This window comes from Primulina tabacum, chromosome 8, assembly GCF_025594145.1.
Source record: "Primulina tabacum isolate GXHZ01 chromosome 8, ASM2559414v2, whole genome shotgun sequence".
Taxonomy (NCBI): domain Eukaryota; kingdom Viridiplantae; phylum Streptophyta; class Magnoliopsida; order Lamiales; family Gesneriaceae; genus Primulina; species Primulina tabacum.
The window spans coordinates 4622288-4634816 of NC_134557.1; the positions used below are offsets into that span (position 1 = coordinate 4622288).

Sequence of the window (12529 nt, forward strand, 5' to 3'; positions counted from 1 at the left end):
GATTGATTGAATTGCTGTACAGTTTGGAAGATTTTGGTTGCATATTTACCGTCAGTTATAACTTTTTTCATACAAAAATCAATAATTAATGCTACACTACTGATGATTGGCACACTGCAGACTCATCTCAGTGCATGTTACCTGCAAAAACTCTTCCATCATTTTCCTCTATACTTGGCCATGTTTCCCTTTGGTATATAGTTGGTCATAAGCGGGTTCTCTCCCCAAAAGATGACAAACATTGGATGAATATAAAATTATTAAATATCTCTTCCATCGGAAAGAAATTTATTATTATCATTATGCTTAATGCTCAAAAAAGAAAAAAAAAAGATAATAAGAACTTAGTCATGATATAAGAAAAATACATGTTTTTGTCTGTAAAAAGAAAGGATTTGGGTCGCAGAAAATGATAAAAGCCGACAATTTACATGCTGTAAGTGATTATGTAAGTGATAGGAACTGAATCTAGTGTTTGATTTGCTGGACGGAAATCATTTGAGGGAAGAAACCACTAGAATGCTTATGCAATTAAGTTATTACTTATACGAACTGCATATATATATAATCAGACATTGACAAATGACACAGGTAATTTAACAAGTTGATTAAACAATTAAGTTGTTCAACTTCATCAACAAGTATCATTAATAATATTCAATCCAAATCATGGTTCGATCGCCTGAGCACGAAAAATAATTACGTTACAAATGAAATACTTCGAATTTTCGCCTAAATAGAAAGTAAAAGGACCCAATTTCTTAAGTTATATTGATTTTGAAAATATATATTCTTCAATCTATAATAGAGAATTAAGCACGGTTTAGATTGTTTTTCTTAAATTTTTTTTAATAACTCATGATAATTAACATGGTGTTTTATCTTCAAAACAAAACTTAAAAAATTGGATACATGAAAAGATACATATGTTTCTCTAAATAAAAATTATTTATATTTTGTTCATTTTTTTTGTACGAAATTCTTCCAAAATGTCTGAAACATGAAAAGTTCGAAGCAGAACATGCATAACAAAATTTGAAAGACATCGTTGAAACAACAAGGACATGCTTCAACTATTTTTATTTATTTATTTATTAATTATTATTATTATTATTATTATTTTTGCGCAGAGAAAATATGATTTTGATGCTCTTTTCTTGTTAAAAAATTATATGGTTCCTAGGCGAAAAATGGAAATTTTCATTACATCTCAAGTATCATAATTTAAAAGAGGGACGGCAAAAGGTTTCCTGTTACATCTTCCATTCTAAGATATTTAAATGAAAAATAAAACTTTGAAGCGACATACGTATAGAATATACTTCTTGAGTGTGTGTGGTCAAATATAGTATCGTTTTACATGCGCATATCTATTTTCACCCAAATTTTTACTCCATTCGTTCCAAAAAAAATATTAAGAAAATTATATATATATATATATATATATATATATAAACAAAGTTTACATACAAATTCCATTATTATTTGGTACTTATTTAATTAATTTTAAAAATGATTACACATTTTCTAAAAATTAATTATTATTAAAAAATGATTATATGTTTTTCAAAACTTAATTCTTATGTATATATACTAAATATAGAAATTTGATATTTAGGACAATCATCAAGCAAAGTCGATGTTTGGATTGGAAGAACATATCTCAATTTTCCGCAATAAGATGACATAATATAGCACATTGACTACGGAAAACAACGCAAATACGCGTTTTAGGTATATTTTATATTATAAAATTTGATTATAACGACAGAAGTTCAAAATAAATAAGAGAATTATATATAATCCAGGAGTATGTCTCTTATCAGACGGTCTCACGAATTTTTATCTGTGTGACGGATCAAGCATACCGATATTCACAGTAAAAAATAATACTCAGCATAAAAAGTAATACTTCTTCACTGGATGACTCAAATAAGATATTTGTCTCACAAAATACGACCCGTAAGACCGTCTCACACAAGTTTTTTTCATAATCTAGTGGGGTATTACTATTAGTATTATAATACATCTTTCATGTTGTTTTCGGTTCTTGTTTAATATTGGATGCTAATTAAAATTTTTTTCACATATTCATAATCGATAGAAAATATAGAGACCTATAGACTATGAGAAACTGCTAAAAATCACATTTTTTAAACTTATTATACATAAAATAAAATAAAAAATTTGTTTTTTCTCATAATTTTAGCTCTCCTATCTTCAAAATGAGTTTTCTTTGGTAACCTCCATATATCATCACAAAGCATTTCATTTGTATTAAAATGTTTATAACTTTTAAAAGAAAGTTGAATTTAACAACATACTCATCATGCTCCCAACAAAAAAGAATCAATATATTCGTTTTCGGATTCGGAAACGATTCATCCTTCCCCGACTCTCCTGTGCCAATATTTGAAGTCAAAACTAACTAACAAATTCATCATCATATATTATATAGTTTATAATATTATATATATAAAATAAAGTCTTTTCCCATGATATTTTGTTAATGTCACTGTTTAACTCTCTATATTTGCTTTTATTTTAATATTTTCATATAAAATCTATGTTGCATGGATGCTTATATTCATGATACGATAATGATTCTTACGTAATATATTACGTAGTGTAGGCCTACGATATAGACATCTAGACTAAGTCAATAATTAATCAATGCAAGTGTATATATATAATAAATAAAGATTCAATTTAAAATTTTATTGGATATTCTTGCCAAATTGCTCTCTATTTTCTTAGTCAATTTTCAATTTAATATAATGCAGTTTTGGGGTTTATTTCATCATATTCATGTGGGTATTGCCTCCATGTTACGATGAATGGCCAAGATTTATCCATGTATATATAGGACCCACTTTTTTTTTTGAAATTGTATGTGTGGCAAGATCTTAAGTTACTTTTTTTACTGTTTATAGTTTGTGAGAAATCATGTGAATTTTTTTGATTTATTTTTTGATATAGAAACTATGCGATTTTTTATTTTTATTTCGTAACCTTGAAATTATGTCAATGGATAAATGGCATTGGAGAAGCTGAGGTGACCTTCGGCCCACGCAGACATGCACGAATGAAAAATTCTCTAAGATGATGAAAAATCGTAATCGGATCGACGACGACTTATAGTTCATATGACACAGACGAGATATTGGGTCCAAAACTCAATTGTGATAAACTTTTCTTGGAAACCGTATATAAGAAAATAAGTATTTAAGTCATATTTTGTCTGCCTTCTTTCCCAATTTTACATTCGGAAAATAAACCGGAATTATATAATAATTATGTTCACATGCTGCATTAACCAACCACAAATATCCAACAATTTCCTAATTTTTATTCTTACAATTTCATGCCGTACAACTCGAATCGAGTTTCTAAATATACTAAAACCAACTAAAACTAGGATAAATATATTTACACGGAAGAATACACGTACCTAAATTTACTATGTAGAAGAGAAATTGAAGTGGCTAAATCCACGACAGAATCCTATGGTACACTTAAACCTATACAACTAAGCCTAGATAGGTTGATTTCAAATATCGGCATGAAGCATCTTGGACATATTCCAACTATGAATGACTCTACCAAGAACATCGTAAAATCGAATCTCTGCTTCGCTTTGTGTCAATCGAACCGACGCGAATCCTTGCCCATCGTAGAAGAATTTTATGTCATTCCCATGCAAATCTTTAACGTCTCCTCTCCATGCCTTGGACCCCGCTCCACTCGTTAAAAATTGAATCGGACTACGTAATTATTTTTATGTCTCGTTAGTATTTTTTTCGTGAATATTTCGAAATAAATAAAAAATATCGTATGATCCAAGTGGTACCTTTTAATGTCGCTTAGCTGCTCTAGACAATGATCGTGCCCATTCATGTAGAAATCTACATTGTTGGCCTAAAGTTTCGTATGTAATGAATTGATGAGTTTGAATAGATCATTATATTTAAATTGAAAAATATGCAATTTTATTCTTTATGTTGTCACACTACGATTTCGATCATATATGTTAATAAATATCGGTTTTAGCCATGTTGCATGTGTCATCTCTATGTTAACATTATTTTGGAAAAAAAATGTGTTAAATTTTAAAGTTTTTAAATAATAAATTTCATGGAGTAGGTCTCTTGTGAGACGGTCTCACAAATCTTTATCTGTGAGACGGGTCAACCCTACAGACATTCATAATAAAAAGTAGTACTCTTAGCATAAAAAGTAATAATTTTTCATTGATGACCCAAATAAGATGTATGTTTCACAAAATATGATCCGTGAGACCGTATTACACGAGTTTTTGTCATTTTCATGTGGCTTACCCGAAGAATAGGAAGAAGAGATCGCACAAGCTCATGAGTGTCACCGTGATGACCAACACTTCTAATGGCGTGGTGGCCAACTACGATTTTCCATTTTGCCCTTGATTTCTTCAATGCTGATTCGAGATCCTGTCGCAACATGAATTCGACGCCATATTATAAAAATTATTAATTGCATAATAATATAAAAAAAATACGATCAAGTCCATTTATTTTTTATTTTTTTAAAAAAATAAACTTTACACTCTGAAACTAAAGAAACTCACTTTCAACAAAATGGAAGTGTATCTTTTTGTAGGGATCACATTGCGCCAATCATATATATGATCCTCTGGATTTACAAAATAATCTCTCACAAAAGGAGTCGTATCCACAAAGAACAACTCAGCAATTTCTACTCCAAAAACAAGCAAAAAACATAGTTAATACACATGGATATTGAATCAAGAAACACACACACACAAACACACACATGTATATAACACAAACTCATGTGAGACGGTCTCACGTGTCAATTTTATTAGACACATCACCTGCTCGATCTGATTAATGAAAAATTCTTTTCATTTTAATTATGAATTGGGTTGTCCCGTCTCACGAATAAAATACTTTATATATAGATACAAAACACAAAATTCACCTGTATTTACTATGAAAGACCGCAAGCAAAGCCATCTTCTATCTATTTTCCTAAGAACAGGGCTCAACTGCGCCAATGCATCACCCCTATAATCATGGTTTCCCAACACTGCAATGGCATAGTAATCAAGTTAAATTTAAAATAACAAATAAACCAGCTTTGTTTTATTCCCAAGATTAAACAAATATTTACCACTAAACCACTGTTTTTGGAGGCTCGTTGCTGTATAAACATTCGTAAAAGACTGTACAAAATTGGGATCATCTTCCCCTTTTAGCCCATTATCGTAGAAATTGTCACCAGTTGATACTACAAAATCAATGCCTAATTCTTCTCCAATTCTCCCCATCTGCAGGATTATCGAATCAACCACGTAAATAAATACGTTCCACCGATATATATCCAATCAAAAGAACTTTTATTTTTGATTTTTTATAAAAAAAATCATATTTTAAGTGTACGTAATATTAAAAACTTATATAAATTTTGATGATATGTACAAAGATAAAATGAAACAAATTAAACCGAACGGAGACCTGAAAAGCGACTTCAGATTGGTTGAAATGGCCATTTCTTCCCCAATCTCCGACGACCAAGAAACTGAGAGCTCCGTCGCCTCTTCTAACGTTGTGTTCAAATCTCGGCAACTCCGCTGAAATGTTGTCTGAAAACAGACCGAACAAAGCCACCAACAGAGACAGAACCATGGTTTTGTTTTCCAAACTTGCCATGGCTCTCTTTTGTCATTAAATAATCAAAAATGAGAAAAGTTTAATTTTTTTTAACAAAAAAAAAAAAAAAGATGAGCGTATATTTTTGTAAGTGTTGTATTTATATTGAGATGGATTTGGTATCGCTTTTAAAAATAGCAAGGCAAAACCGAGGACAGAGAAGTGCGGGTAGATTTGGATCGTAGGTATCGTACGAAGTGACACCGTACATATTTCATTATCTTATTACTTTAATATTCAAAATATTAGTCCAACGTACGCCGAAACGTAAAGTTTGGGTTAAAACTAGGAATAACAGTGAAATATATATGGGATGGGGGAATGATGCGAAGCGAATATACTAGCGGACCTCGAATGGACCGAAACACAAGGCCAGAGAAGAATCTCACAGCATATTCGCCCTATCTTCTGTAATACTTCCTCCTTGTCACTTAAGTGATAATTAAAAATTAAAAATAAAAATTAAAATTAAACGATGCCTACCTCGTTGAGGTTTTGTGTAAGAACCCGCAAAATTTTCAGCAGAAGCTAATGTTTCAGAAGATGATATTTTTTCTGCAGAGCGAGATTCCAGCAGATAGCTACTGATTCTGCTTATGACTTGTAGCTGAAGCATTTAAAATGAAATAAAAGATGTTAATGATAGATTATGGCCATTAATTGGGATGTCAACGGTCACAGTTTTGCCTATAAATAACATCCTCAAATCTCTGAAATGTGTATTATACAAATCTTGAGTCATCACTTGAATTTTCGAGCTAAGAGAGTGCTTATTTCGAGCAGTAGAAATCAGTTGCAAGAACAAGCAGATTCTAGACTTCAACCGAAACTTTCTAGCAAATTACAGTAAGTGGGCTATGTATAAATATCTTGAAACCAGTTTGATGATTTCTGTTTTGAAGCAAAGTATATGTATTTTATTTCTGATATCTCATTTTTGAAGCACTGAAATTTAGTGAACTAATTATATGAATATATATTCTGAACATTACTGAATTCTAATTACTGATTACTGTCCTCACCTCTTAGAGGAGAGAACATATAGGGAACTGATATCAGTTTAGCCATGAAATTCACAAACGTGCTTGGTGCTTACTTGCTAAATTTTAAGTTCTGATTTTTGTTCTGAATACCGATTTCTGTTCTGAAAATAAGAATTTATGTATATCATTTGTATTACTGTTTCTGTTGAAAATGATTTCGAAAACTGAGAATTATTTCCATCCCCGCTTATTGAGTGACGACCATATCATTCACCCACAAAAACCATCTCAGATAAGAACGAGAAAGAAATGTTAGAAGAAGAAGAGCAAATTCAGTTCTGGGGCTGGTGAAGAAGACTGTTATTTCTCAGTTCTAGTTTATGTTTTCTGCTGCATCTGTTAAGACGTTATTATACTTTGTTTTACATTTCCGCTGTAAAACATTAGTCATTTGACTTTGTATCAGACAACAAATATTCAGTATTATGAATAAAAGATTGGTTTATGAATTTTGTACTTCTGAGGCTTGTTGTTTTCGAATGTAAATTTGAGAGCAACGCCGTTGTCGACCAACCCCGTCCCTGGGACGTGACATTTTGAACATGTGTGTGGTGTAAGAAAAAATGACACATATTAAAGGAAGAAAGAAAAACGTGTAGGAAATGACGATGACCATTGCCTACAACTTTTGACAAAACATGCGAACGTAGCCTCAACTTTAGAAACTTGAGATACGTACACGATTCTTCTTTTGACTCTCGGCTCCCAATACACTCATCGATGGTATGAGAAACACCTATAAATAGCGGTGATTGAGGTCCTAAGCACACACCTCAGAAAACAAAAAAATACACGATCTATCGAGAGGGTGGAGTGCTTATAAGACATCGATCAGAGAAAAATCAGAAAAGTTTCAAAATTTTCAATGGCCAGAAATAATACTTGATCTACTTCTGCATATTGTTTATCATATTTATATATACGTAGAAACAACATTTTTAGAAAAAAAATTCTGACGTGATTCTAAAAAATCATTAGATCAATTGTTAGATTAAACGTTTAATATCATTTGAGGTATTGGGTGTTATAATATATGTGTGATTCTGTCGTGTTTGAAAGAATTTGAGTCAGTAGATCAACTGTTAAGTTTGAAATTTTATATTGCTGATAGAGTTTACGATTCATTGCTGATCAAGGTAGGGGAGATGAGATCGATGCATAACATGAAACTGAAATTGGTCGATTTTTTTACTAATTTGACTGAGAAAATTGTAAAGTTGTTAATAACCTGCAAAAGTCCATCTCTCGTAATGTTAGCAGTGAAGAAATCGAGGGAAGGCTCCTAGAATTTCACGTTTGGTTTCCTTTTTCTACATAACCAACAAATTTGCCGCCTGCCTCTATGATTCTTTGCTTCTTGTGTGCTCTTCATGTAAGAATTGTTTAAATTAATATGCGTGAAAATATCCCAATTATATTTAGACGATGTGGTAGCTTATTGGGTTTAAGGTTGCCTTAGTTCGATCGGATGAATAATTTTGGATTTTAAAAGATATTTAAAATGATCAAAACGTTTGAAAGTTCATTAATTTATTTGCATTTCAAATAAAGTTTTTATCCAAAGGATACTCAACAGATTTGAAGTAAGAATTTGATCTTTTTGTGGTTTAAATTCAACAGAACCGGCCTATATATATGTCCGTCTCAAACATTGTAATAACGAGTGTGTGTAATATAATATAAATCTCTATGTCCAAGGAAGATTAGTAGATGATCTCTAGCTTGTCTCTTGTTTATATATAACGCGAGAACGTGCATGTATCGCCCAATCTCAAGAACACAACCATCAAAAAGTCCATCACTTGCACCAAAAAAAAAAAAAAAAACTTTCATGGCTCCTAAGATCAGTGCGTGTGTTATCCTTATTCTTGTCGCGATTGTGACAACCACAGATGGACAAATTCAACCTCCATGGATGCCATGTTGTCGAGCGAACATCGTGGATTGCTGCCCGGAAAGCATCAGGAAAACAATAAACACTCATTCTCCTGCTATTAAGCCTACTCCTTCTGTTCACAAGTTGATCCCACATATGTGGAATCGTCCTTAAATCGTACTCTATCGCCTACTTTTTAGGGACGATCTGCAAAAAAAAATAAAAAATCATATGCAATAAGTTTTCCGAAAAAGGAACGTTTCACCAACCATAATCTATCCCATTTCCATCCGATGTCATAGTTTGCCCTGGATCAGTCATCTGAGCAACGTGTCATTTGCTCGGTTTCGGAAGCACGTCTTCGTGTTTTGTGTCTGGTTTTTCTTGTATTTCTATGTTGTACACTGTTTTCAAGCTTATATATAAGGCTTAATTGTGTTGTCTCCCATTTGTATTTCTTCGCGATCAGCATTATGCGGTTTGCAAATTCATTATTTTCTATCTTTTTTTTGTGTTTCAATTATTACATATGTGTCTCAATCACATCAGGGGATGAACAATTCATATCCACGAATTCATAATACGTTTAGTCATTCGAACTGGAGCATGCATGCCTCTTATTCAATGCATGAAAGATGCACCAAACAAGTAATTAGTTATGGAAATCATCTTTAAATTGATCCTTTGTGAATTCATGAGCTTTGCCACAGCAAAGATTGACATTTCCTGCTAATTTTAGGAATACAGGGAGTACAGGGGGGAGAACGAAGTCGTTTGTTTCGAACTTGTCCCGAATAATATTTCTCGTGCCTTGACCAGTGTTTGGAATGAAAGAACTGCATTGGACAAGTTCTCAAATATATAGACGAGTCTACGTTGAATGACATTTTTTATTTGAATTATTTTTTTAAAAAATTATTCCTTTGTATTCTTTTACCTTATTTGGGGTGAGTTGTTGTTTTCTACTTATCCTTTTCTTTTTAATAAAAAAATCTCAATAAGTAGAAATAATGTGTAAAATATATTTGATTTTTGGATATTTTTTTCAGATCGATGTTAGTATTAGAATTACGTACCTAAAATCCCTAATGAAAAAAAAAAGAAGCTAATAACCAGAAGCCTTCATTTTTAAGAGACTGTTATTTTAATTTTTTTCCCAAATAATTACCAGTCATTATTTATTTAATTTATCGATTAGTCAAAAATGTCATCTAACAGTTTGGATCATTCCCAAGCGTATTTCCCTCCAGTTACTCACGAGAAACAGACCAAAGAGAAATCCAAAACAATTACCCAAGCATCTTACACAAAAACAATATAAAGCCATTAAATTATACTTGGAAAACAATAAAAGTTCCTCAACGATGTGAATCTTCATTCTCTTGATTGTGTATCCCAAGTCTAAAAGCTAAAACGCCGCGTTGTTATGAACGATGCTGTCCTGAGAAGCAAATCAGAACACCATCTCTCGAAGTTTCAACGTTTCCTCTTGCTTCCTTTGGCGGCATTTGGCTTCGTAACCATGAGGCTCACAAAAAGGAAAACGATGAGAGCCACGGAAACATGCGAACCATAATTTGTCCAGTAACCTCTGCATGGTGAAAGATTCATAAGAGAGGACAAAAATGGTGCTGGAAAACACAGAACTATCACATGTATTGTTAAAAAGGTAAGAGAGCTTCGACAAGAAATAACGGTTAACAAAACTCTCAAATTCAATCATCAACCCACAGTTCAAAATAAAAGGAAGTAGCACAATGCATGAATAAGAGGAATATACGTGAAAACCTTTATCCAAAATATTAACCTCACTAAACAACACCCTAATATCAAAGGATTTTCGACAAAGAAGGGAAGACTTAGTACCTTTGCCTGAAAGCCATAAAGATGATCAATCCATCCACAGTGAAGATACAAGATAAAAAAAGAATTATTTCAGTAAGGATACAGAAGCAAAAATAAACAAGTACTACAAATCTCAAAACTCAAAAGTCGCTTTTATGTTAGTAATATATGGAAACAAAATTACAAGTGCAATTTTTGTCTCCGATGTTGCTTCTGAAAGAATATTCAGCGGCAGAACAGGGGTTGAGTAAGCTTCCTGAAAATAACCAGATATTAGTGTCATTACATTCAACTTGTTCGGGTAGTTCAGCACTTAAAAAGGCAAACCTGTAGCTTGGACTTTGTGAGAATTCGATAAGTGATCAAAGCAGGTGCACCATAGTAAACGGTTTTCACACTAGACAGCAACTCAAATGAATGTGACTCAAGGGAGCCACTACAATCAAATGCAAATAATCCACATATAAGTAAAACATAAAGGAAGAAAGAATGACCATACAAAAGTTTCCTAGGAAAAAATTGAAAAGCTCACGCATCAAGTCTTTCCCAAGATTTAGAAGTGTTTCCAGTCACAATATCAAAGACCTCTTGAGCCCAACTATCATCAGTGAGGGTTACATCATATGCTGTGCTGCAATATAGTAAGCAAACATTACTTTTCAAGTTCAAGCAATCAATCAATTCAGCTTATAAAAATTTAACCATTTAGGTCAAGGACTGAACGAAACTTCTAACTAAGAGAGGCTCAACTTCAAGCAATCAATCAATTCAGCTTATAAAAAGTTAACCATTTAGGTCAAGGACTGAACAAAACTTCTAACTAAGAGAGGCCCAGATAGTATTCTTGTATAATACCTTAGTTAGGGTAGAGTCAAAAGAGACATCGTCAAATGAAATGTTTGCACATTAAAAACAGTTGCTCTGTCCTATTAAGAGGCAAATGCCTCCTCATAGCTTTCACATAGAAAACATCGAAAAAATTCTTTGATAGTTTGACATAAAACAATCATATGTGCCAGCATTGAATGCATAGATCAGAGCCCAAAGACATGTAAATGGTCGCAAAAAGTGTTCAGTATAAATTTATTCAAAGATTAACACAATTAACATATCCTAATTTGAACAGAATCTAAGTCCATTTAGAACATATCGAATACTAAAAATTATACAAGTTGCACAAATTCCATTTCCTGGTTCCGTTAAGTACTGAATAAATAAATTCATTTGGATGGTATTAAAAAAACAACACATCTACTGATACCAGGCAAATACAAATCATACAGGCAACAGAGTTCGATAATGAATACAATGAATGCCTTTGAAAGAAAAAAATTTTAATCTGTGCAATCAGCGATTGTTCGCATCCACATGTAATCTGCTACTGCTTTCATCTACAGGCAATCAATACAAAAAAATTCCCCCTCTTTTGCAACCGATGATTTGAAGGGTTTACAAACAACAATCCACAGGGGCGCACCCAGTGAGCGAGTCATCTCCCCTCTGACGAAAAATTCAAGCTTCATTCACAATATCACCCACTGAATTTGTGGGTCGAATCCTAAATCTAACAAGGATCATAAAAAAAAACACAGATGATAAAAAGATTCACTAAATCAAAGAGACCATACTCGGATCCACTGTTGTAAATATCGATAGAGACGGAAACACGTTCCAGGTTCTGATTAAGCTTTTTCTGAGAAACTCTCTTATGGGCAACAATAAATGGACCCGCCGCTGCCGATTCTGAGAAGATAAAACAAATGGAAAGTAGAGTTAAAACCAAAATGATCGGCAAAGCAAGGGTTTTCGCCATTGATCTGATTTAAGAGCTGATCGGTAAGGGGAGAGCCGAGAGCGAGATAGGATGTGAGACGCCGTGCGAGAATCCCGCGCAGACCAATATACAACACGTGGACGATCAGGGATTGGATTTAGTGGGCCTTGTTGTGCTTAATGGGTCCTAAATGGGCTTTATAACCCATTACTTACTCTTGGCCTGCCTATAGTTTTCTTCTTCCTTTTTTTTTTGGTGGATATCATAAAGTTAATGCCTACAA

The 12529-nt window shown here is 32.8% G+C and overlaps 2 protein-coding genes across 2 annotated transcripts; both read right to left on the reverse strand.

Annotated features, from left to right (window-relative positions):
* Window positions 1-3283: 3283 nt before the first annotated feature.
* Window positions 3284-5772, reverse strand: LOC142553179 (purple acid phosphatase 17-like). Its single transcript, XM_075663234.1, has 7 exons — window positions 5514-5772; window positions 5170-5326; window positions 4978-5085; window positions 4604-4731; window positions 4338-4466; window positions 3851-3918; window positions 3284-3764 (listed from the first exon to the last, which is right to left on the reverse strand). The coding sequence occupies exons 1-7, from the start codon at window positions 5706-5708 to the stop codon at window positions 3551-3553; spliced, it is 999 nt and encodes a 332-aa protein (XP_075519349.1). The 5' UTR covers window positions 5709-5772; the 3' UTR covers window positions 3284-3550.
* A 4023-nt stretch (window positions 5773-9795) lies between these two features.
* On the reverse strand, window positions 9796-12385 carry LOC142554320 (uncharacterized). Its single transcript, XM_075665000.1, has 6 exons — window positions 12101-12385; window positions 11005-11103; window positions 10800-10908; window positions 10611-10728; window positions 10435-10499; window positions 9796-10346 (listed from the first exon to the last, which is right to left on the reverse strand). Exons 1-6 carry the CDS (start codon window positions 12283-12285, stop codon window positions 10104-10106), a joined length of 819 nt encoding a protein of 272 aa, XP_075521115.1. The 5' UTR covers window positions 12286-12385; the 3' UTR covers window positions 9796-10103.
* Window positions 12386-12529: the final 144 nt, after the last annotated feature.

Bases quoted from the DNA above. Each gene is read 5' to 3' on its own strand.
- LOC142553179 (XM_075663234.1), bottom strand. From the start codon at position 5,708: ATGGCAAGTTTGGAAAACAAAACCATGGTTCTGTCTCTGTTGGTGGCT. The intron at 4,732-4,977 runs GTGAATTTTGTG...TTTTTGGAGTAG, and splicing joins GTCTTTCATAGTAAATACAG to AAATTGCTGAGTTGTTCTTT. The intron at 4,467-4,603 runs GTGAGTTTCTTT...ATGTTGCGACAG, and splicing joins ACACTTCCATTTTGTTGAAA to GATCTCGAATCAGCATTGAA.
- LOC142554320 (XM_075665000.1), bottom strand. From the start codon at position 12,285: ATGGCGAAAACCCTTGCTTTGCCGATCATTTTGGTTTTAACTCTACTT. The intron at 11,104-12,100 runs GTATGGTCTCTT...ACTATATTGCAG, and splicing joins ATTTACAACAGTGGATCCGA to CACAGCATATGATGTAACCC. The intron at 10,729-10,799 runs GTTTGCCTTTTT...GGTTATTTTCAG, and splicing joins TCACAAAGTCCAAGCTACAG to GAAGCTTACTCAACCCCTGT.